This window comes from Bradysia coprophila, unplaced genomic scaffold (genome assembly GCF_014529535.1).
Source record: "Bradysia coprophila strain Holo2 unplaced genomic scaffold, BU_Bcop_v1 contig_232, whole genome shotgun sequence".
Classification (NCBI taxonomy): Eukaryota; Metazoa; Arthropoda; class Insecta; order Diptera; family Sciaridae; genus Bradysia; species Bradysia coprophila.
In genome coordinates this window covers 18,019,732-18,044,998 of record NW_023503493.1, presented here as the reverse complement: position 1 = coordinate 18,044,998, position 25,267 = coordinate 18,019,732, and the positions used below count along the sequence as shown (strand labels likewise).

The window sequence follows — 25,267 nt, the reverse complement described above, 5'->3', positions numbered from 1 at the left end:
TTCAGGAAGTCGTTGATACTCACGTCGTCGAATTTTCAGAACGATTCGACAAGTGAGCAAAGACTCATGTAGCATGTAATGATTGTCAGTTGATCGGACGGATTTCTCATAGATGTCAACCACCATTACCAAATCAAGAATTGGGTTTGGTGTCTTTATTAGTCGAAAACTACGAACAATTTATAGAATTCTAAGAACCATAAAAATTCTGAAAAATGGAGCCGTCCATAATATCGTAACGTAAAAGGGAAGCCAACTTGACGAAAAAAAATCGTCTGTCAAATCGGAGCATAAGTGTCACATCTGTCATTCGTGATATTTTCACACATCAAAATTTCACACCAAAAAATATTATTCAATTTAATCGAACCGAAGAAGACCACAAAAGCTACGCAATGACTGAATCCCAAACGGGGGGCGTAACGCCCATGGCTATAGCCGGCCGTATGGTCAGTGAACGCGAGCGTTTACTTGGTATGTCGGCTGAAGAACGAGCCTGGAGAGCTCAATGGTTGAAGGATCAACGTCTAGCACCACATGAACCGGTGCATATTCCCGAGCTGTATAGATTGAATCCCATCCGACGATTCTATAAAGCTCCGTTGAACCAAGTCGAATCAATGTTGGCCCCTGTGTTGGTAGGTTGACTTATATTCTGTGCATAAACATCCAGTTCACTGAATGTTACATAATAACAAACAAGTAACTGTGTCCGACATCGCTCATTGTCCGCGTAGTGACTGATTCAATTTTTTGTGTGCTTATTTTAAGGGTAAATCGAAAGCTTTTGCGGTTCGTTTTTGGGCTGGAAAATTTGTAATGGTTGCCGCATCGATCTATGCAACTGCATACTACTTCAAATATAATGCGAATGTAAGTAGTCGAGAGTCCGTCGACTGATAGTATGGACAAACTGTTTGGCCAGGTGTTCATTCTTTTTTATTCATGTTAGGATTGGACGAGAAAGGGTGGCTGGCGTGTCTTATCTTCGAGGAAAGCCGTCAATAAAGGAGATCCAGGCTATCCAATGACTACAAATAAAGTAGCGTCCGACTATGCAGTAAGAGGTTTCAAACAGGCTCCCATTTAATGTTTTTGTTGTTGTTGTTGTAAATAAAAACGAATGGAGCGAATTATGATGAAAATAAACACAACAATCGGTTAGTATTTGGAGATTAAAAACGTTTTTGTCTTTTATTTTTCCAAAATATTTTTCTTTAAAAAAAAGTGCACACCGAAGTGATGGATAATCCTCACTTCTCCAAAGATATATAAGATCCTAAAAAAATTAATTTATTCTATTGGTTTTAAGGTACATTACTTGAATGAAATGTCATTCTTCCAAAAAGTGTTTACAATTTTCCGTTTACAAGAATAAAAAGTAAAAAGGAAATGAATTCAATTTCCATCAAGAATTGCAGTAGTTGATTGTTTAAGTTGATTCTTTTGTTTTTTAATTGTAATTTTAGCTAGACTCACTTCACGATGAAAGGGAAAAAAGGGAAAATTTCAATTTTTCCTTCTTACAGTCCTAACTTCACACACACCGTATACTTCCATCAAGCGCTTCCGTACACATCTCCTTTCTTTCTATTGGTTTTTTGTTTGTTTAAATAAATAAGTTACTGATACAGTATTTTCGGTTGTGTGGTGCTGGGTTCGGTGTTCTCACTGGACTTTCGAATTGTTGCCGGCGGTGTCAGCAAACCTTCCGGACATGTAAGAACGGGTAATTGCGCGGGTGATGCCTCTTGTCTAACGGTTTTTTCGTACGTCAATTCATACTTTTGCTTAAATTCTATGACCTTATCCTGGAAAGAAAAAGAGGAAGAAAACGCTTTAGATCACTGTAACATAACGCTGCTGTTAATGGAGGGAGTAATCAAGACCAGTAATAATTAGGGAAAACAGTTTTTTTGATGTTTTTGTTGCTTTTCGAATGCACAGGAACCGTCAGAAGTTCGCCGAAATAATCAAACTTTTACCAATACTTTCAACTGCTCGTAACTCCTCATGGTTGCATTTTACCCCCCATGGTCGACTATTTGCCCCGAGAGGACATGCAATTACCTTTCTAATGACACCTCACACGACCTTGTACGTTTCGTGTAGCAGGAGAAATTTCCAGATGAAAAGTGCATGTTTTCGGTTTTCGATCAGCTGTCGCTATCCACACAAGCATCGATGAATTTAAAAAAATATATTTTTGGCTTCTAGGGACCAATACCTATTGAGGCACATATAAAAAAAAAGTCCACTGGAAAATGGGTCCGATTTCGGCAGGTCGTTTTTCAAAAGAATCCCTCGAAGAGAAGCCAAATTTAAAGGAAAATCAATCTGGTACGATCGAATCCTTCGTAGTCAAGTCCACATAATGCAAACGCTATGAACTATGTAAGCAGTGTCGCCTTTTCCATATGGGCAAATGCCCGTGGCCGCGTGTGCAAATTATGTGTATCCGTGGTATCCAGGATACCGGGAAATTTCTGAATTTTTTTTTTAGGATACCGGGAAATCGAATTATAGCTGCACAAACCAGCGGGAAATGTATGTAGTGGGAAGTCACTTTTACATTTTTGGATACCGGGAAATCCGGGAAATCTTGACTCGGATACCGGGCAGAAAACATAATTTGCACACGCGCCCGTGGCGCCCGAAGTAAAGCAGAAGAAAATGGCGCCCGACATCCTTTAAAAATATTTAACTTAATAAATTGGCGCCTATTTTTCCAATTGCCCGATGGCGCCCCAAAGCGGTGCTGTTTGTAAGGTCAGATTCAACAGACTCTATCTTTTGTCGCAATATTGTTTGTTGCTAAAGATTCAAATCGCATTGAGATTGATTGTTAAATGTTGATACGAGAAACTAGTCTGGGTTTTTATTTATTGAACTCCCGACGATTACGACGAAAGTAAATGATGAGACCAGGCTACAGTGTTCTCTCATATATAGGGAAACTTACAGTACAAACTAAAGAAAAGAGTTTATTCGCTGCCTTATTTAGCGTGAATAGAAACACCTTACAAATTGTGCTAGCTACTCTCACCAAATTAGGGTAAGCGATACTGGAAACAAAGGAAGTAACAGATTGAATCGTAATATGACGTTAGACTTGCGCTTATAAAGAGCGCTGTTCAATTTACATGTCATTCGAGAACTGGCGGTAAGTTTTGCGACTTGTGAAATTATAAAACAAATCTGGTTTTGTCAATTGATTTTATCTCCAATTTCGGGACATACAGATAGGATAGGATATTGAAAGTCAGTCATTCATTTAGAACTGCTAGCTTTAACATCGCTTAGCTTAGGCCGATAACACAGGAGCAACACACGCGTTGATGGGATCGACAATTATACTACGCATTTTCCATGACCTGTGGTAAATATCTTATTACAATGGGAAACGCAACGTAGCATAATTGTCGATCCCATCGCTCGTGTATTTTCGGCCTTAGATTGCCGACTACAGTTTTCTTCGAGCCTCGACCTTCAAATCGTTGTCATCATAGCGAAAACTTAGAATTGACATTGAATGCAAGCAGCAACGAAGAACTCTAGACAAACAGGCCGCTCGTAGATGAATCGTTCAATCAAAAGTATTATTTATCATAATAACACTTACGTTGTAAGTCTCTCAAACCACAATTTCAGAACGATAAATATACTTAAAGGTGCAACTCACCAGCATGTCTAATGATGTGTTGTGTGTTTGAATTATGTGCGAATCGTCTGTGGTCATGTTTGGACATATATTATGAGAATCTGACGTAGAATTTACTTGTTCGTTCTTTTCCAACAACAGTATTTCCGATGATTCGCTAATCACATCATAAAATGGCTGCATCCATCGAAAGCATGGCTCAATAATATTCCACTCGAAACCGGACACCTTCAGTGCAATAGATCTGGATGGGACAGCAAAAAGAGGAAACGTTTTTATTTAGCTTAAATTCAACTTAAATTGGTATTCATGTCGCCTTACTTATTCAGAGTATGCGCAATCGCTGATGCTGCAAGTATTGAATACGAAAAGCTGGCCATTTCAACATCTAATGTACACAGATCTAACAACTGTGTGGCTCGTACAAATTCGAATCCAGAAAATTGCGGATACAGAAACGCTTCATCATCTTTGACATTTTCATTTTGTTTAGAATTTTTATTTAAAGTTTTCGGTGTCCGATTGCTAACATACAACTGCATGTAAACGCTTAACCAGCCGATTATAGTAACCGCACTGGTTTTCCATCCCAATGTACTTAAAAGTATCTGTTCTTGATAGATGATGTCTTCCTCTTCGCAAGCACCATCCGTAACATAAGCGAATTCGCCAATTTTTGGCGGATATATTTCCTCTACTTTAGCCGCAACAAATAGGCATGTGATGCCGATTAGTTGCAAGCGCGTTTTCGGAGTTTTTGAACTCTCATTTTTGGCTGACAGAAATCGATCCAAATAGTCAACAGCCAAATAGTAAGTTTCACGGTGCAATTTGTACACATCACAAACTTCGATTAACCAGTCTAATAATATAGCTCTCATGCGAGATTGTAATCCCGGATGATAGGCCAGCATATCAGGATTTCTTTCCAGCGATGCCATTTCGTCCTTCCTGCACATTAACTTCCAAATATCTTTCGATTCCCCCCAAGCTAACGCCGGCAACGGACACAAACGCAAATCGGACAGGGGCGTAACAAAACATGACACATTGGTCTCGTACGGAGGATTATTCACACGTGATGTAATGTCAGGATCGTCTTTCGATGTTGTGTCCGGACTTAATATATTACTGATGGATGGTGGCGTAGCTATTGGTGATGATGAATAATGATCTGCAGACGAAATGGAATCGGAACTGTAGTCCTCGATGTAAGCTCTTTTTGACGGTTTACTGAGATCGGAGCTCTGAAAAGATGGATTGTGTGTTTGGTCAGAGTGGAGGACAAGAAATTTTCGTTTTAAGATTTACTTCTGTTGATGTGGACTTGCGTTTCCTTTTGTTGCTGGCGAACTGTGATTTATTTCGGCCATTGCTGAATTCGTGGAACGATTAATCACACTGAATGATTTCAATTACAAAAAAAAAGTAAAAACAGTTTCAATTACCTGAGGATGTCCATTCTGTAGTTTCAGTGGAAGCAACCCAAACTCTTGCTGTAATTTAAAAAGAGAAGAGAAAAGTTAAGGAACTAGCCGAAAATTGAACGTTTTTTTAAAATGGCTTCTAAGTATATCTACATGGTCTCACCCACATGTCAAACGATATATTCTGTCAATTTTGGTGAAAGACAACGATTAAGTGAAAATTAGGATTGATTGCCAACGAAACTTTTGACGAAGAAGCACCTGAGTTTTAACAACATATGGAGGACAATTAGTGATGACTCACGGTTGGTTTGAAACGAGATTAAATAGGGAACGCCGACCACCAATAATTTTTTTTCATATTATTAATCAGTGATGGACAAGAACATCACTCAGGAAAAAATCAAACCGATCGGCTGGGCCGTTTCTGAGAACCAGCAGCTGTGTCGTCCACGGCCTGTAGAGTAGCGGTTAGTTGTGACTTATATTGGGATCGGTAGCAGGACTAATTCTAAGACTTTTTATTAAAAAAAATTCACCTTGGAACATCTGGTTGGGCAGCTGTAGCCCCAAGTAGTCGAAAAATCACGATTTTCAATCGACGATATCTTCGAAAGGAAGCAACCGTGGAAGTTTCGGATTGTTGATATAGATAGAGGGTTACAAGCCCTATCCACCACGAGTAACTGATTTTTTAGATGTTGTCTATAATGGCCCATTTTCGACCATCTTTTTTTTTGCTACCATCGGCGAACTTTGAACACTGCTGGAACGCTTCCAACGTACTTTTTTTAATCAAAATATGTACAGTTGCTTAGCCCGAAGCTTAAGCTTTGTAACAATACCAAGCATGATACTCATCGGTCGCGACGCGTACCGTTTTTGTTAGATTTTTTGTAGCGAGGTCGCTCTACGACGAAATTTACGAACGAATCTTAAATTTCGAAATTGTAACACAGCTACTTCGTGTCCTTTGTTCTTGAATGATTTTTTCGTGTTAATAGACAACAGGTGAGCGTCGAAGAAGTCAAATATGACTGATTTTGGTGTAGGTGTCACTATTGGGCTTATGCGGGAATTCTGATTTCTTCTAAAATTCAATTATTATTGAAGCTATTGTATTTAAAACGGTTGCTAAATCATTATTGGCTCACTAAAAAAGATTTAACAACCAAAACCTAGAAACTTTTTGACTTTTGGAAGAAATCAGAATTCCCGCATAAGCCCAATAGTGACACCTACACCAAAATCAGTCATATTTGACTTCTTCGACGCTCACCTGTTGTCTATTAACACGAAAAAATCATTCAAGAACAAAGGACACGAAGTAGCTGTAAAGCTTAGACTGCAGGATGATCAGGCATTATTGTTTTGTTGCAGACAGGATCAATCTGTGTATTACAGATGAGTCCAAGTTTTGCCGAGGATGGTGAAAATAATTTTTTTTCAAATATTGTACAATTCAGCTTAGAATTAGTCCCTCTATCCGTTGCGATAACAATCTGTATTCAAATTGACTCGTCGGTCCCGCACGGCCATGAGTGCCGGCTCTCCGAAACGGCTGGATGGATTCGCGAACTGGATGTGGTTCCTTATAGTACTTGAGTCCATCAATAAGAACATGAAAAAAATCAGAAGTGGTGTCGCGACTCTTTTTAACTTTTGTTCAACCCCACCGTGGTTTCATATCGTCTTCTATGCTTTCATAAAGAAAAGTTAAAAAGAGTCGTTGCACTCACTCGTACTCACACTCACTGTTATTGAATGGAAGAAATGGAGAAAGAGAGACTCTACTGTAAAAGCTGATGGAATGCATGTGGAACGTGGAACGAATAAAACGATGGAAACAAACAAAGCCCACAAAAAGTAATAATTTGCCTTGACTTAAGTTTTGAACAAATTCAGAATCAAGCTGTCTATCGAAAAATACATTTCATCATCCTAAATGACCCTTAAGTAAAATTTTTAGCATGTCTGTTGTCTAGAACGGGACCTGTAGTATGATTTCAAAAGGTTCAATTACATCCATAAAATTTTATTGTAGCTTCTTTATAGTACAAGTACACGTATCCAGATATCTCACGCTGTTACTATATTCAAGAACGTTTAGAAAAACAATTCATTGAACCCGCGTGAATTTGCCGCAAAAAAACAAAATTTTACAAAACAGTTGATTAATCTAACAGAACACAACCAGTGACGTAAGTAGGGCAAATGTAATGATGTGCGAGAAATACGTTAAGTGGAAGTTAAAGTTCAATAGAATTCGAACAACTGAAAGTCAAATTGTGACCTGCTAGTTATGTCCATTTTTTTAAAACATAAATCTGCCAGCATATCAACTATGTCTATCAATGTGTCGATGTGTCTATAGTAGCTGAGGGAAATCCATACAAATAAAGATAATTTGTTGATGAAAACGTCGATTATGTCTCACATAGGTCTACAATTTGAAACATATGTCGTGTCGCGAGGAAGAAACTAGGCGAGCAAATACTGGGACAGGTGCTATTTGCTATTGGTGACCAATAGAAGGAAATAGTACGCTTATAGACGCTAATGGAAGTAGTTAGGACAGATTTTGCTCACCTAGTTTTTCTCTCGTTATATCGTTAAATTACTGTAGGGCGAGAAACATTTGTTCTGGTGGTTCTACTGGTTTTGAATAGTCACTTAATGGCAGAGTTTTCATTTGTCATTGATTTCACTGTGACATGGGAACCGGGTAATATGTTTCTTGCAGCTAAGCCCTGGTATGTTACTTTCATCTACATGAGTACCACAGATATATTTGTGTGTAATACATATGTCGCATCCCAGTCGATATTTGAAATGTGATGTTGTCCAACAAGGCATCGGGGAATCTGGCACACGCGATCATAGTATGCGCCCTTTTACTACATTAACATAAAGTCACGACTGTGCCATATTCGCCCCTTAAACGTGAATCTGGCACACCATCAGTTTGTATGGTGTGCCGGATTACCCCACGTCGTCCAGCAATGAATTTATATGGAAGAACCGTTAAACATGCATTTGATTCTTTAACTGTTGACGCGTTATATCTGGCTATCTCATGATCCATTGACAACGAATTGATGATTCGGTCATTGTCCCATTCTCTCTGTAATTTAATGTTATTTGGTGTCTCCATTCATTTATTGATGACCACTACTAGAATAAAGTGTATAATTCGATATGACTGACTCATCTACAATCGAGTACATATTGACGAGTTCAAAGACTGAGATATCTGCTATTTTGCGGATACCATGCCCATTGCCCACCATACCAAATAGGTAATGAAGTCATTGTCCATTGATAGCCACTAAATTGTGAATTGATAATTTTTACTTTGATACCAGGTGACAGTTCATTGAAATCTTAGACTACGGAAGAGTAATCAGTTCTTACACTAGGAATTTCCTTGTAGGAAAACATTTCGTTAGTCGAATCTTTGCTGTTGGTGGTTTAGACGTAATCAACTTATATGGACGGTTTGATTGACAGTGGAAATTCAATTGCTAAAAGTAGTTCCTTAAAAAGCTGACGATTCCGGATTCCCAGTCGCCGAATATCTCGTCATGTGCCTTCCGTATCAGTACTCAAGCAGTTTTATGAAGATTATTAATTGGTTCTTCAAAAGTATCAGCTGTAAACAGCAATACAAGTTTCGGTACAACTTCTCATTTACATCTTAATACATTTCCGGTTAAAGCCCTAATTTGATTGAGTCTTATAGAATCCTATGCACGTCATTCAAGCAAAAAAACTGATAAATACCGGTACATGTACACGAAATTCTCATACACACAATGAGCTGGAATAAAAATTTCAACATCCAGTATACTGAATGTGTTACAATGACCGAAAAAAACGTTTTATTGGAATAATTTGCTGACAATCGAAAATGTACCCACCGCGTCGAAAAGTGCATTTAAATCAGAATAACTTATGTAAACTGAAAAAGCTTATAACCAAATTTACGTAAATTCTTTCGGCAGCCATTTTTAAATCACCGAAATACACCACTTTTTATCAGGCGAATTAAAAAAAAAATCGAGCAGCTATTTAATTGTGATGTTTAAACAATTGGTGACATTGAAATCGGACAGGAGCAGAACATATGACTGAATCGATTTCACTGTTTACTTCTTGGAATGAAGTAAGACAATGGGGAGTGAAGTAACCAGAAACTCTTGGGTGGTAGCACATTTTTTTCACTGACCCGTAAATGGGGCAAAATGATTATGAAATTTGCAGAAGAGGTCACAGAATTTCATGTTTAGTTCTAGAAGGCAGATTAATTAGTAACATCACCTTATTGCAGACCAGCTTGGATTAAAAAAAAAAACTTGACTTAAATGGTGTGGATTATAAAACACTGTGGAAGTCTTTGATTCGAATCGAATCGGCTGTCCTTAATTTGATTGGATTTATTTTACTTCTGTTAGTTGAGCCAATTAATGCAATTATTACTGGTCACTAAGCTTGTAATGTAATAAATTGGAAACACTTTACAAAATTCACAGAGCAACACCCGGCTCTACTGAGTAGGTTTTTTCTTTTTTTGACATTTTCAAGAACTCATCGCGCCAATTTTTTTGATACGTAAGCATCATTCTGGGACATTACAAACTGATGCTATTTTTTGCCCATAAATTTCGATTTTTTCACACTTTTATCATTTATCAATCCACTAGCATCACAAAAACGTCGACAATTATGCAAATATTGGTTTAGAGACAATAATTGCATAAAAATGGGACTGCATTCCGTCAAACACGAATTCGACAGTCTTCATTGATTTCAGAGGGAAAATCAACTTTTTTTCTTGCCACAATATACAGATCACTTAACTAGTCGGTTTTGGAAACGATAGCTCAACAGAAATCCCATTTGGTCGTGAATTTATAGAAAATGTAAAATTGCAATTAAGTCACCATTCTTAACCTACAAAAGAAACATCACAAAATACCTCGATAAGTGAATTGATGACCGGAATATTTTAACATTTAAACATAAATATGAGGTTCAAAAACAATATTTTCACGAACTACGTTTTATTGAAAGCACATAAACAACATTAAAATTAAAATTTGTGGAAAATTACATGCTGAACGTTAGTAGTAAACAAACAAAATCAACTTCATCTGGCGCACTTCATTCTTATTGTGACAGCTTTGTATGTACCCGCAGATTTAACTGTTCTACGCATCAATTGTAAAAAAAATGGCTGACATCTGTTGAACAGGCTTAAGTTTATGCGTGGGATTATTTCAAACATTTCAGTGGCAATTTGTAAATTTTGAACGTTATAGCCGACGGGTCCATTTTTTTTATTCAGAAGAAATGCAGAAAGAATGAATTCCTTTAATGACATGCGCTAAAATAATTTCTCTACTCTAGAAATAAAGCAATGCCAAAACAAAAAAGAAGTTCGTTAACGGACATTGCGTTCGTTTAAACGACCCAGTCGATAGTTTATTCAAAAATTCAATAATTTGAACGAAAGTTATTTTACTCGATTTTTTTGTTGGCAGAGTCTTTTTGAAACAAAATTGATAGAATATTTTATTGTTTAAAGTGGAAAACACATCAAAAATTCTGCACATTCCTGAGATCGACAGCTGTAGTGCGTTTCCATTGTAATCAACACATGCAAAACGATGGAAAACGCAGTATTATTGTCAATATCAGCAATTGAAAATTGTCAATGTGTTTCAAGCCTTGACAATAGAGCCTGTCCCGCACTACTAGTTTATAGTGAAAACTACAAAAGTACTAAATTCAGCTAAAGAAAAATTGTTGTCCGCTTCGCGTCGCTCCATCCCTGGACGTTTTCACCACCTGGGTCTAAAACACACCTTTTTGATCCTTGGTATGTAACATACTATTTTGCGCTTGAAGACGTTGAATGAATACTGAAATTCGACGGATTTCGACACGCAAACTACGATCGAAAAGTTTCAATTCTTTCAATTTGCGGCCAAGAAAGTACTTTCTCGGTCGCTCTATCCTGCCGAAAATGGATTTTCATATAAATTCTTTCGGACGCGACCTAGTGTGATGCTTTGTTGTTGAAATGGCTGTAGAGTGATTTCTTTTTGTTAACGTTGTTGTGGTTTCGTTTCATTTCAGTTTTCAAGCGCAAAAATCGTCGTTTGTGACTCGTGATAGAAGCTGCATTTTTCGATACACTTCGTAACCTTGTCCTACTCGGCTCCACTAGCTTACGACTATTAGACTATTACCGAAAAATTCAACTTTTCATCACTCGTAACGAAATATACTATTTTGCGGTTGAAGACTGAAATCGACGGATGTTCGAATGGATTTTCATAAATATTTTTTTGGGCGCGATCAAGTGTACGTGCTTTGTTGTTGAAATGGTTCTAGAGTAATTTCTTTGTTAGTGTTGTTGTGGTTTCGTCTCATTTAACTTTTTAAGTAAAGAAAAACGTGGTTTGTTACGTCGACTCCGCCTCGTTAGGACAAGCTTACGACTAGTACCGCACAATCCACGCCATCAGTCGTATAAATTTATACGTCAGAAAGAGCTTTTTCCTCCTTTGTTACGATCTGTCAGTTTTTTTATTTTGCGATTTAGTATGGAAATGAAAACTAAAATTGAGATATCTTTGCTGTTTTAAGTGTTTTTTCATATTTTTTTGGACCAAAATGTTTTAAAATGTGTTTGGAATCGAATAACATTAACAAAATAATAAAATAGAAAATAAATATTTTCGCACAATCTGTTAATGCCAATCGATTCCAAACACATTTTAAAACATTTTGGTCCAAAAAAATATGAAAAACCGCTTAAAACAGCAAAGATATCTCAATTTTAGTTTTCATTTCCATACTAAATCGCAAAATAGAAAAACTGACAGATCGTAACAAAGGAGAAAAAAGCTCTCTCTGGCGAATAAATTTATAAGACTAATGGCGTGGATTCAACTTTTCATCACTCGTTACAAAATGTACTAATTCTTTTTTGTTTATTTTTGACATTAAAACACTTGAATTTTCAAAGTATTCCGCTCATTTCGCCCCAGTAAAAATATTACATAAAAACACCGCTTAAAAAATCGACCCAACGAGCATGGTTTTAAATGTCAACTGATTCGATTTTGAATTTTCTGTACACCGATTTTATGTCATAAGTGCCGAAAGTTGTTAAAGTTCATTGCAAAAAAGAATTTCTATTTGAACGTGTATAAAGTACGGAACTTTCATTATTTGTTGATAATGAGGGCTTTCAGAAATTTCAATCACAACTATTCGCAACATGCGCCAAACCGTGCAAAATTGTTATCCGAATTATCGGTAAGCCACTTGTGTGTTCGGTTCATTTACCTCTTTGTTTTGCTTCTACTCTACCACATTTACTCATTTCACAAATTATAATAAAATTGGCAGAATTGTAATAGAAATTTCAACATTAGACAGCTTCTGTTCATTTATGCAGTTTCCGCCGGGTTGATCGGCAATCAATATTCAATTCCGAAAACCAAACACTTCTATTGTTTCGCCTAATGTTTTGTACAAAGTCGTTTACTCCGTTTGTTTTAACACTCATTTTGATAAGCGAACACTAAAGCTAGAGGTGTTCATTTGCTGCTACCGTCGTTGTTGATAACATATGCATAGCCGTTTCAGGAAAGCTTTCTTGCATTTTCTTTTGTAATTTAACCTTTCTCGAACGGCACTATCACAATGGATGTATAATGTAGTCAACCGTTCTTTAGTTAAAAATATCGTCTAGCGTTTGATTTAACACAAGTTTTGCTGGAAGGGAATTCTTCAAAGCTTTCACTGTTGTTTTCGCTGTCGATAATAGTTGAACAGCGAGCGATCGTTATATTTTATGTAGACTTTCAACGCCTTGCATCTTTCAATAAATTGCAGGCCTTCTTGACATGGACTCCCGAACAATTTGCAATCCACAATGTTGCGGATAATTTGAGTATCGTGGAATTTTTTCGGAAATTGAACGAGATTCTTCTTACGGACGAAGTAAACTGTGGTAATTGCTTCGAATGATATGGCAAAATTGACTAAAGGCTCAGCTCCAATCTATTCTCAGATTATCATTGGACGGTGTTCAAAGTGATTGACATTGCAATCAACAACTCCGAGACGCGTCAGTATCTTGTCGATACTGTCAGAATCATCAGTGGAATAGCGAGTTATGCAGTGAAGGGATCATCGTCGCTGATAGAAGTGAGTAGAGTAAAATGAATGAAACGAACGGAAAATTCTAATCTTAAAACAAATAGGAAAAACAAATTCAGGTGTGGAAGCTTGTCGATCGAATTACGACAGGCATGGCTGTTGTAACAGAAGAACCTCATCTGTCCAATCTTATCGACCATTTGGTAACATCGGTGAAACGAACCGATTTGAATCAAGAGATCAAAATGCTTCAAGTATCAATCTTGACGAATTTATGCTTCAAAAACGAAATTGCAGTTGCCTGCCTATTGCGGTTCACCAAGTCAAGAGACCTGCTTCAAGCCATCGAAGGGTATAAGGTATATTGGGGAAAGATGTCTATGGCTTTGGCACGGTTCGATTCCACGATGCTGGAATTTGAATTGCATTTGAACTTGAAAACGATATTCGCCGTTGAATACTTCTCCCAACTAATGCGAAACAACGATCAGCGAATGTTGCGCAATGTATTGGACATGTTGGCTGTGGGATTTGAGCGGGATGAACATTCAAGGCAGACTATGCAACATTTTGATTTCAAGGAAAGCATTGAGGCCGTCTTGACGGTAAGTGAAACGTGAATCTTTTTCCTGTTGTGCAATTGGTAACCAACTCATTTTCCGTAGTTAATCGACGATTCAGAAATAAGTTTTCAAAACTTTGAGCTGACGAGCGTGTTCTTGGGAATAGTCAATTCAATATTTTCGGTGTCAAGTAAGTGCTACACAGTCTATTCTGAATAGGCCCAAGGCTGTCATAGTCGTGGCTAATGCAAAAATGTTTTTTTTAAAGATACATCACTGGAGTCAAGCATACCCCGACTGTTCAAACTCATAATCGATAATACAAATCCCAGCAACATTTTATCGGAAGCGATAAAGACCGTCCGTTTGATAGCATCCACTGTTACCGACTCACACGACCTGACGCCATTCATTATTCTATTGATTGAAAACCTACAGTCACACCAGAACGATCTGCCAGTTGCTATCGAAGCCTATAAACTGTTGATCGAATTGTATGAAAAACATCCAGCAATTCAGTTGCCCCAAGAGATTCTCATCAAGACAATTGACACGGACACATGGTCGTATAAGTTGACCGACACTAATTTATCCATGCAAATTCGTCGTCTGCAGTGGCTCGTTTCTTATAGTAACATAAACGAGGATGATATTTTGAGACGGAAAGTGGCAGACATCATGAGCAAGAAGGATGTGCATCAAATTTTTGCCAGCGGATTGAGAGGTTCCGATGAAGGTATGTTAACAATTCGTGTTCTTAAGCTTTTATAAACGGTAAACGTATGGAGATATGTTGTAACTACGTCTTATGGTGTTGTATGATCCAGAATCGTTTGCTTCATTAGTTGCTTTATAAGGCAACATTGTCGTCTCTGACGATAAGAAATTGCTAGCTGTTACTAAAGAGTTAAATTTATCAAACTTTGTTCTTTGTAACTTGATCTTAAAACTGTTTTTTCGCGTTGCTTAGAAATTTGTGCGCTGACAATGGAACTCATAAAGTCGCAACACTTCCCAGTACGATCTGTGTCTAAGGTAAGCCTGTTGCACGTTCGAAATTACGCCACACATAAATTGTTGTGAAATTGTACATTCAGATTTTATCGGGCACATTTACGCCCAGCCTACCAAATAATGAGCACCATGATGGCCATGATTGTCGGTCATCCGTTGAAGTTGTACGACCCTATTTCTCAGCATCATTAGAGACGCGACTGAACAATGAAGTTGATCGGTTAAAACTTAAAACAGATAATTCGGTAAGCGAAAATCGAATGCTTTTAGACCACGAGAATTTGACAAGAAATTCTCCTTTTTTTCTCTTCAGAACGTTGGAATGAATGACTACTTAAGTATGTTGGAATATCAAAATATTGTTGCCAATGCCAAACAGGAGAACCTGCTGACACAGATAAAAGCGCTGAGTGATTTGGTAATTTATTTTTTCAATTGACACCTTTCTGCGAAGTAATTTTACATATTCCGCTTCATTTCGTTGATTGTACACGAGAAATATTCATCGTTGCTCCCAAGTAAAGTAGTGTTGAGCCGAGTGATTTTTTAAAATAATTTTTTGATAAATGCGCAAAAATGGCCTAGCTAAGCCCCGAGACTTAAGTGTGATATCTCCAAATCTTCAGGTGATTGGGGAACAAGCGATCTCCGATTTTAATGAGTGATAGCTCGTTGGATTCGTCTTTCAATTCTAGGAAACGCGTATCTTTCACTTTTTCTAAAAACAAAATTGTTTTCTGTGAAAAGCGTTCAAAAGTGAAGACATGTCAGAGGGTACCGAAAACAGTTTTTCGACAATAACTTAAGAAAAAATTGTTTTAAATTGTTGTTACTTTGTATGAATGTCGGCATTGGAAAGACCTACATGTATAGTATACACACTGGCTGATGCGAGTACATCCACGAGAGTTAAGACTGAAAATATAGTGAATGTTCGGAGAGTCTGCCTTCCCTGCAGCTTCAATGTTCCGCGGAACTGAGTATGGCCTCACCCACTCGATCATATCTTTTTTCCAAACTCCTGTCACGTAGCAAATATTGGTCCGAATGTAAAACTAATTACTGTCCGGCGTCCTTAGGTCATTTGCTATACGCTAACACTTTATTTGAATAAAATCCTCCGAGAAAATTTTAATAATTTTCCTCTTGATATTACTAACATTGGATCTGTTTTAACGACATATATTCGCGACATAGAGAAGCGTTTTTCTATTCATAAGGTAAAAGAGTATAGTAGACGATAAAAATGACTACCGTAGTACCGTTCCAGATGCTGTTCCAGCAGTTAGGCTCTCAGAAAGAAGAAAAAAATCTATATTTTGCCACCAACTTATTTTCCAAGACTTCTGTAGGCTTGCAGCCCAAAAGTACTGAGTTCATTTATATGTGCAACGATAGTGGGTGAGGCCAGCTACAACACCCCATACTCAGTTCCGCGGAACATCGATGCTGCAGAGAATCCGGACTCTCCGAACATTCACTATATTTTCAGGCATAACTCTCGTGGATCTACTAGCACCAAGCGGTGCGTATCCTCTACTTGTAGGTCTTTCCAAGGCCGACATTCGTACAACATTACAACAATTTAAAATAATTTTTTCTTGAGCTATTGCCGAAAAACTGTTTTCCGCACCATCTGACATGTCTTTACTTTTGAGCGTTTTTCACAGAAAAAGAAAAAGATACGTGTTCCTAGAATTGAACGACGAATCCATCGAGCTATCACTCATTGAAATCGGAGCCCGCTTGTTCCTAAAGTTAAAAAAAGATTAAAAAATCGCTTGGCTCGCCACTCTGCTCCTAAATAAATAGGGCAAGCAATTTTGGTTGATTCGTTGATTCTAATCGACTCCGTTAATTCGGATATCTTCCTATTCTATACACAGACGTCCCACATGTCCGATTTGTCCGACTTTGTACGATTTGTCCGACTTGTCCGACTTTTTCATCAAAAAGTCCAACTTTGTCCTACTTCTCCTCAAAAGTATGAGACTTTTTCTTCAAGATAAAATTTGTTAGTAACATTAAATGCTTCTAATGCAAACGAGAAAAAAATCGCTCGCTCCGCTCGCATTTAGTTGTTTACACATTTTAACATTGTACATGTACCTATAAAATTAAGGCAGTAAATATATTACTGTATTGACTAGCTATGTGGACTTACATTTTTGAGGGGTTTTTTTTGAAAAACAGCCTACCGAAATCGGACGCATTTTCCAGAGGACTTTTTTATGTGTGCCTAGAAAGGTATTCGACCCTAGAGGCCAAAACTACTTTCAAAAAAATTCTTCGAAGTTTGTGTGGCTGGTGAAAGGTGATCAAAAACCGAAAACTTGCACTTTTCTTACAAAAATTTCTCCAGTTACACGAGCCGTACAGGGTTGGTTGGGGTGTCATTAGAAAGGGAATCACATGTACTATTGAGCCGAATAGGGACTTATTGGGTTTAAAATTCATCGCCACTGAAATATGTGCAGTTAAAGTTTTCAACCGAAGACTTACACTGTTTTTACTGAAATTTCTCGAGGTACACAAAACGTACATGATCGTGTGAGGTATCATTTGAAAGGTAATTGCATGTGCTTTTAGGCCAAATAGGGTCTTATGTGGTTTAGAAGCATCTATGATGAATATGGACACTAGGGTGGGTCGATTTTAACAACTTGAAAATCCACAGCCAGTGGCATGTGTAGCTTGCCAAAAGTAGTCAAACTGCATCATTAGTTTTTCTTTTCCGAATACTTTTGAGTACCGCACAATTGATTGAATGGGTTTGTCAGGCTACTCGTATTTCTTTTTAAAATTTCTTAGAAAATTTTCTTAAAAAAGCTTTTATAAGCCTTGCAGAGGCTGTAAAAGACTGAAACAAACATAATACAACTTAATTTGGAAAAATCGGTGCATTCGACGTGAAAATATTTACATTTTCTATGTAATATTGGGGGTCTGTGAACTTTGAACCACCAAATGAGCGATAAACTTCCTCAAATTTGGTTAGTCCTTTCTGTTAGGGTTAGAATAGGTAAAAACGACAAAGATGTCGAATTGTCGGAATTTCTCAGATTCAATCTGAGATTGATTATTACCGATGTTGTTAAAAACGTCATTTTTTCGAAGTAGTAGATTCTGATGGAACAAAATACGTTCCTTTTACCGTAGATTTATGAATCTCCTAATTATCAGCTGCTACATAAATGCATTTCAGTATTGTTTGAAACTTGCCAAGGCCGCTTTGACTTTATCTAGCCAAGTGTTTTAAGTGAGGAACGCCCGCTAACAAAACTTGACATCATAAGGAGAGTATGTCTGGGCTGCGACGACAAACTTGCAGATGAAAACAAAAGCGAACTGTTGGAGTTACTTGTTCTTGATGTTGTACATGAGAATTTGGAATTTGGAAAAAGACACGAATTAAGGATTACAAGAAAAATAAAAGATACAAGAATCGACACCGCTTTAAAGTATTCTATGACGATGGCGAAAAACTATTTAATATCGCTCGCTGTAAATGTGTCAGAAATTGTTGCAAATGCGCTGATGGCGAACTATTTGAGCTAAAAACGGAAATTTCTACAGATTTACAGAAGATTTACAGATTTCTACAGGAATAGAATCTGTAGAATGTTTTACATTTGAACACGCTCTTTTTCTAATAGAGTAGCTCGACCTCTGAAACTATTCATCGGTAATAACACAGCACTGCTTATAGCATGAACATAGAAAATATTTGTAGGCTGTTGAAATCATAGAAGGCATCGCGTTACTTTTGTGAAGACAGGGGCGGATCCAGCTTTTGCTCTGACCCAGGCGGATAGAAGACAAACAGTTTCTGACCCAGGCGGCTTTTGTTTAAAAAAAAAAATTCTATGTAAAAATCTTCTTCTGACCCCCGGCGACCGCCTCGACCGCACATAGGTGGATCCGCGCCTGTGTGAAGATAGACGACTTGTTTCATTGTTTGAGTTAAAACGTACCATACAAACAATCTTAAGCTCTTATCACTAAAGCCTATAAATAATAATAAAGAAAGTAAATATCATCTACGAAGCATTAAAGAAGGTTTGACAATTCAACTATACAACGGTAATTTAATGAACGTGGACAAATGTTTAGTTTTAAGTCGAGCAAGGGCTCCAATAATTCCAAAAATATCAGACTTCACTGATTACACTTAGCAAGCTTTTCATTCATATTTCATTCCCTCGACGAAAACTGTTTGCTTTGCGAGAGCTCGGAAAAAATAAAAAATATTTCAAATAATAACCATGCATCCAATTATTAACAATGAAAATCACTAAAAACTCCAAATTTGACACTTGTCAATTCATTGTTCATGCTAGTAGCAGTGCTATGGTAATAATCAATCTGAGAAATTCCGACAATTCGACATCTTCGTCGTTTTTACCTATTCTAACCCTAACAGAAAGAACTAACCACATTTGAGGAAGTATATCGCTCATTTGGTGGTTCAAAGTTCACATACCTTCAATATTACATAGAAAATGTAAATATTTTCACGTCGAATGCACCGATTTTTCCAAATTAAGTTGTATTATATTTGTTTCAGTCTATTACAGCCTCTGCAAGGCTTATAAAAGCTTTTTTAAGAAAATTGTCTATGAAATTTTGAAAGTAAATTCGAGTAGCCAGACAAACCCATTCAATCAATTGTGCGGTACTCAAAAGTATTCGGAAAAGAAAAACTAATGATGCAGATTGACTACTTTTGGCAAGCTACACATGCCACTGGCTGTGGATTTTCAAGTTGTTAAAATCGACCCACCCTAATGGACACTTAAACATTTCAACTTGTATTTCATAGTAGATGCATCCAAACCACATAAGACCCTATTTGGTTCAAAAGCACATAAAATTACCTTTCAAATGATACCCCACGTTTTGTGTACCTGGAGAAATTTCAGTAAGAACAGTGAAAGTCTTCGGTTGAAATCTTCAACTGCACATATTTTAGTGTGGATGAATTTTAAAACCAATAAGTCCATATTCGGATCAATAGTACGTGTGATTACCTTTCTAATGACACCCAACACGACACTGTGCGGTAACTGGAGAAATTTTTATAAAAAAAAGTGCAAGTTTTCGGTTTTTGATCACCTTTCACCAGCCACACAAACTTCGAAGAATTTTTTTGAAAGTGGTTTTGGCCTCTAGGGTCGAATACCTGTCTGGGCACACAAAAAAAGTCCTCAGGAAAATGCGTCCGATTTCGGTATGCTGTTTTTCAAAAGAATCTCTCATTTACAATTTTATATACATAACATCAACTTACAATCGAAAGACAATCGAATTTATAAGTTATATTCCTACTGACATCTAAGTTATAAGTTGTAGGTCGACAGGGAGGTTGTTGAACCATGATTGAGTGATAAGACTTCAGGAACTGACATGCATCTGTTTAAATTTCCATAAAGTTCAGACACAAATTTAAAAAGCCTGCGATATAAGCCCGAAGCAGGATTATTGGAGATTTTTTGCAGCGAAGCAAATTTGCTAGAGGTGCTTTTTATCTTTTAGATGAACTTCATTCCTGATGCCTTTAAATTCGATTTATAAGTACGATTTATCGACGTTTATCGATGAGAAATAGTCCGATTTTGTACTTTATTGAAAAAATACATGAACTTTTCCTTAGAAAATGTCCGATTTAGTCCGACTTTGTAGCGAAAATATGTCCGATTTTGTCCGACTTTTTCAAGAAAAATGTCCGACTTGTTTTAAGTTGGACACCCCGAAAATCAGTGGGACGTCTGTCTATACATGGCACATTGCTAGTTTCTATCTAGAAGTTTTGTCTTTTTCAGTATTCAGGACACATTAATTATAGTACAAAGTCTGCAGTGTACCATAAATCAAATTCCATATAAATTTGGGAGCAATTGGTCGGTTGACAGAGTCCATGTAAGAGTAAAGAAAAAATCTGGCAGAAAAGTGGAGTTTAAGAAAGTTTCTAATAGTCCGTGATCTCAAAAAATTTCAATGCGAGTTCAATTTCCCGTGCATTCGTAAATCTCTATATAGACTCGTATCACTTAAGTAGTCTTAAGTCGTTACGTCTTCAGGATTTCTGCCTCCAGATAACTAGTGCCTCTTAACTCCCCAAAATTGATCAATCTGAAGAATTCGTTACTCTTGAGGGCTCGTGTTATTTTGAAAGACTCAAAGTCATCGAAGACTCATAAAATTCCAGAAGTACTTCAGACGGGTTGTAACTCTCGAGAAAAGTATTGTTCTGGATATTGTAATAAATCAGACGTTAATTACGATGTAGAAATTTTACTAACCAATGGTTGATTAATCAGGAAATTAATTGAAAATGAAGAATTTTGACAAGCATGACTGCCGCTACGTCCCGAGAAAATCCAACGAAATAATGAAAAATCAATTAGAGGGATTCTTTTGAAAAACAGCCTGCCGAAATCGGACAGATAGGTACTGGTACTGGTGCCTAGAAGTAAAAACCACTTTCAAAAAAATTCGTCTAAGCTTCTGTGGTTAGTGAGAGGTGACCAAAAACTGAAAACATGCACCTTTCTTATGGAAATTTCTCGAAGGCCACGATTCCTACAAGGTCGTGTGGGGTGTCATTAGAAAGGTAATTGCATGTACTTTCGGGGCAGATTGGGTCTTGTTGGGTTTAAAATTCATCCACACTGAGTTATGAGCAGTTGAAACTATGGGTAAAAAATGGATAATTTCGGTGAACGTCTAATGGTTCCCGTGCATCCGAAAAGCAACAGAAAGGAAAAAAAGTAAAAGGAATTTTTTGAAGTCTTTGTATCTAAAAGAATTTAAATAAATCCACAATTATAAAAAAGAAAAAAAAAAGAAAAAAAAAGAATGCAAAGCAACGTATTTCAGCTTGAAAAAGCCCTGAAACTTAATTTACGTAACCTTATGGTTTTCAATGCCAACGAGTGATGTAAGCAAATTTACATTCCAGGGATAATTTTAAACAGAAATACGTTGCTTTGCATTCTTTTAGATACAAAGACTTCAAAAAATTGAACTAGCAGCTAAAATTGCTGCAAAAAACATTTTTTCATGGAAAATTTCACGTACACGAAATTTTTTGAGTAGTAATACTGAGCATCAAATTTTCATTCCAAAACCACATTCGTCGAAACACTACCCGTGCATGTTTGGTATTATTGGAAAGCTAAGACCAGTATCAGTTGGGAAAACCAGTTTTTTTTCCCTTTTTGTTGCTTTTCGGATGCACGGGAACCATTAGAAGTTCACCGAAATTATCCATTTTTTACCCATAGTTTCAACTGCTCATAACTCAGTGTGGATGAATTTTAAGCCCAACAAGACCAAATCTGCCCCGAAAGTACATGCAATTACCTTTCTAATGACACCCCACACGACCTTGTAGGTTTCGTGGCCTACGAGAAATTTCCATAAGAAAAGTGCATGTTTTCAGTTTTTGGTCACTTCGCACTAGCCACACAAGCTTACACGAATTTTTTTGAAAGTGGTTTTGGCATCTAGGGACCAGTACCTATCTAGGCACATATCAAAAAATCCACTAGAAAATGCGTCCGATTTCGGCAGGCTGTTTTTCAAAAGAATCCCTCTTATCTTTCAAACTGATCATAATTTATGTTTCGATAGTTGTGGTTATTATATTTCCATCGATTTTTCTCTATATTCTGAGTATAAGATTTACTAAAACCGAAATTTACATCTATCAGAATACACTTCAATCGAACGAAATTGGTGGATTAAAATTGACCATTCGAAACAGTCTGAACAAAATCAGTGAATTGGAATCAAAATTAGAGAAGTAAACAGAACAAATGACATTAAATGCCATCAAACCGATTTTTATTCATTATCAATAAAATCAATTGCAGCTTAAAGAACTGTTCGGACACTATGAAGACTGCATATAATTCGATAAAAATAAAATACGACAACAGAACGACCAAATTCAACGATGTAACGAGAAAGTATGATGCGTTACGCAGCGAAAGTGAAAGAGTTCTGACAGAAATATCCCGTAAGTATTAAACAGTATTCAATTCGGTCGCCAAATTTCTATAACAATTTCCATTTTGGTCTTACCAAAGAACAACTTGCTGACCAGACCAGTCAATACGAAAAGGACCGTGAGATGCATGTGAGTTCAGAATTATATCAATTTTCGGTTCACTCTCCCTTTATCGCGGATTTATCTTTTTCAGGTGACCAATCTTGCTCAACTGAAAAAGGACCATGATCGCGAAAAAACGGATTTGGGTGAGCGACACAGAAAGCAAGTTGAGGAACTGACCGAAAAATACCAGCAGAAAGAGAAGAAGCTAAAGACTGCGCACGAACAAGATCTGGAGAAATATGTACGTGTTTCAATCGTTTGCTTGTTTCGTTTTGTGTTACAAATGAAAACATTTTCAATTTTCTTTTTAGTCGGCAAAACGAAGTGAAATGAAGAAACGCTTTGAACAGGAAAAAGCAGAACTTTTAGATCTACATAAAAAGGAAAATCAAGCAGCTGTACGAGTCTAAAATATTTTCTCCGTTTCATTTCGTTAATTGTTTTTTTTTCTGTCTCCAGCACGATAAAATTGAAAACATGGAGAAGGAACTTGCTGCGAAAGTCGAACAGATCAAGCATCATTCACGGGTACGTTTTTCCAAATTGGTCTCGGAAATTAAATTACATTTTTGTGATTGTTCGTTTCAGGCGATAAATGAAAAGACCGTAGCTTTGTCGGACATGGATAAGCGTTTGGAGGAGGCTGGAAATAAAGTCCAATATTATAAGGAGTTATATGAGAAGATTCAGGGATTATTGGGAGGGAAAATATGAAAATACAAACAAAAATATTGTAATTGACCCACTCCTAGTAATAAAATAATGTCAAAAAACACGAATAAATGTTTCTGTCGACTCATCATCAGTTATCAGAGCTCAAGCAACATCGTAGTTATTGCAGGATTAAGAATTTCTCACGTCGGTCGTAGATACCAGCGTTACAACAGTACCACTCTTTTAGTTAGTTGCACTTTTGTACTAAAGAAGTGAAACTATTGTAACAATGCATATGCGGTGGGAAGATAGTGAAAAAAGTGGAACTAAAAGAGTGGGACTGTTGTAACGCTGGTAATTTATCCAACAAGTTGTGATTGTTTTAGCCTCTGGTGGTGATGTGATGAACGACCGCAGCGAGTTTGACAACCCCATCATGTGACAAAAACATCCCATTTCTCCAAGGTTATGAAAGAACGTGTTGCATCCAACTGCTGCGAAAAGTGAACATTTGAAATTTAAAACATAATGTGGCGCATACGCTGAAGAAACGAAAAATTGAATGAACGATCAAGTGGAGATGTTGTTCAAAAAGCATTAGGTTTTGGGGTTCGAAATTTGGTCAGGGCAGGATTTTTGTTTACGGCTAACGGTTCAACCAATGAACGTCAACACAAGGTATGGTCGAATATCAAACTTTGTATGTAGCGGAGGACATAGCGATTTCATATATACCCTCTCATGAGGGTGAGGTTTTCACCACCTTTTTGTTCTGCGTGACATATACTATTTTCCATTCAGCATAGACCAAAATGTCACATTCCGAACAAACATAACAACCAACTTGAATATTTTGATTGCTCGGTATACACTGTGTCTCGTCATGTCACTCATATTTACATGAGCAATCAGTAATTCTTCATAACAAATAAAATGAAATCCGAATTTGTTTCAACATTTTCATTTCGTGCAATAAATAACGAATTTCGTAATAAAATTGGCACAACGAAAAGTGACGTAGTGACGAGGGAACGAAAAGTGAAAGAAAACGTGAGAGAATAGTACATTTCGTACCTAGGACTAAATTAGTCATTTTCATGCTTCGGGGCCGAAAATGAGGGCAATTTTTCGAATTTTCTCGGGTTTCCGGCCCTCTGCATGAAAACTCACATGTGCACCTGTTTGGGACGGTTGATTTAAGGCACTTTCGCTTGTAAGCCTCACTTCGTTCGGCCTACAATCCGCGAAATTGCCTAAAATCAATCGTCCAAAACAGGTACACAAATGACTATTGTGTACCTGTTTTGGACGATTGATTTAAGGCAATTTCGCGGATTGTAGGCCGAACGAAGTGAGGTCTACAAGCGAAAGTGCCTTAAATCAACCGTCCCAAACAGGTGCACATGTGAGTTTTCATGCAGAGGGCCGGAAACCCGAGAAAATTCGAAAAATTGCCCTCATTTTCGGCCCCGAAGCATGAAAAGTACATTGAATGACAAGGGGCGAAAGTAAAAAAATTCAACCGTGTGCGAGAGTTGATGCCCGCGCCGAAGGCAAGGGCCTCAATCGCACAGGTTGAATTTTTTTACTTTTGCCCCGAGTCGTTCATACTATTTTTTTTGATACCAACATCGAAAGTTGATACGTATCG

General features: G+C 37.3%; 3 protein-coding genes across 5 annotated transcripts; 2 read left to right on the top strand and 1 right to left on the bottom strand.

The window, feature by feature from the left end:
- Window positions 1-285: 285 nt before the first annotated feature.
- On the top strand, window positions 286-1,182 carry LOC119077153. Its single transcript, XM_037184342.1, has 3 exons — window positions 286-638; window positions 772-873; window positions 953-1,182. The coding sequence occupies exons 1-3, from the start codon at window positions 396-398 to the stop codon at window positions 1,088-1,090; spliced, it is 483 nt and encodes a 160-aa protein (XP_037040237.1). The 5' UTR covers window positions 286-395; the 3' UTR covers window positions 1,091-1,182.
- Window positions 1,172-10,302, bottom strand: LOC119077139 (G1/S-specific cyclin-E). 3 transcript variants are annotated; one of them, XM_037184320.1, is made up of 7 exons: window positions 10,202-10,260; window positions 9,927-10,041; window positions 5,110-5,157; window positions 4,973-5,036; window positions 3,983-4,908; window positions 3,683-3,905; window positions 1,172-1,811 (listed from the first exon to the last, which is right to left on the bottom strand). In XM_037184320.1, exons 3-7 carry the CDS (start codon window positions 5,121-5,123, stop codon window positions 1,623-1,625), a joined length of 1,416 nt encoding a protein of 471 aa, XP_037040215.1. In that variant the 5' UTR covers window positions 5,124-5,157; window positions 9,927-10,041; window positions 10,202-10,260; the 3' UTR covers window positions 1,172-1,622. The 3 variants fall into 3 exon arrangements, with proteins under 3 accessions (XP_037040215.1, XP_037040213.1, XP_037040214.1); XM_037184318.1 differs by lacking the exon at window positions 9,927-10,041 and having other exon boundaries at window positions 10,067-10,302; XM_037184319.1 differs by lacking the exons at window positions 9,927-10,041; window positions 10,202-10,260 and adding an exon at window positions 9,409-9,668.
- A 1,901-nt stretch (window positions 10,303-12,203) lies between these two features.
- LOC119077133 lies at window positions 12,204-23,748 on the top strand. Its single transcript, XM_037184312.1, has 16 exons — window positions 12,204-12,417; window positions 13,000-13,117; window positions 13,178-13,314; window positions 13,371-13,871; window positions 13,932-14,019; window positions 14,098-14,565; window positions 14,800-14,864; window positions 14,927-15,089; window positions 15,155-15,261; window positions 22,559-22,650; window positions 22,721-22,866; window positions 22,937-22,986; window positions 23,051-23,203; window positions 23,274-23,360; window positions 23,422-23,490; window positions 23,551-23,748. Exons 1-16 carry the CDS (start codon window positions 12,340-12,342, stop codon window positions 23,674-23,676), a joined length of 2,448 nt encoding a protein of 815 aa, XP_037040207.1. The 5' UTR covers window positions 12,204-12,339; the 3' UTR covers window positions 23,677-23,748.
- Window positions 23,749-25,267: the final 1,519 nt, after the last annotated feature.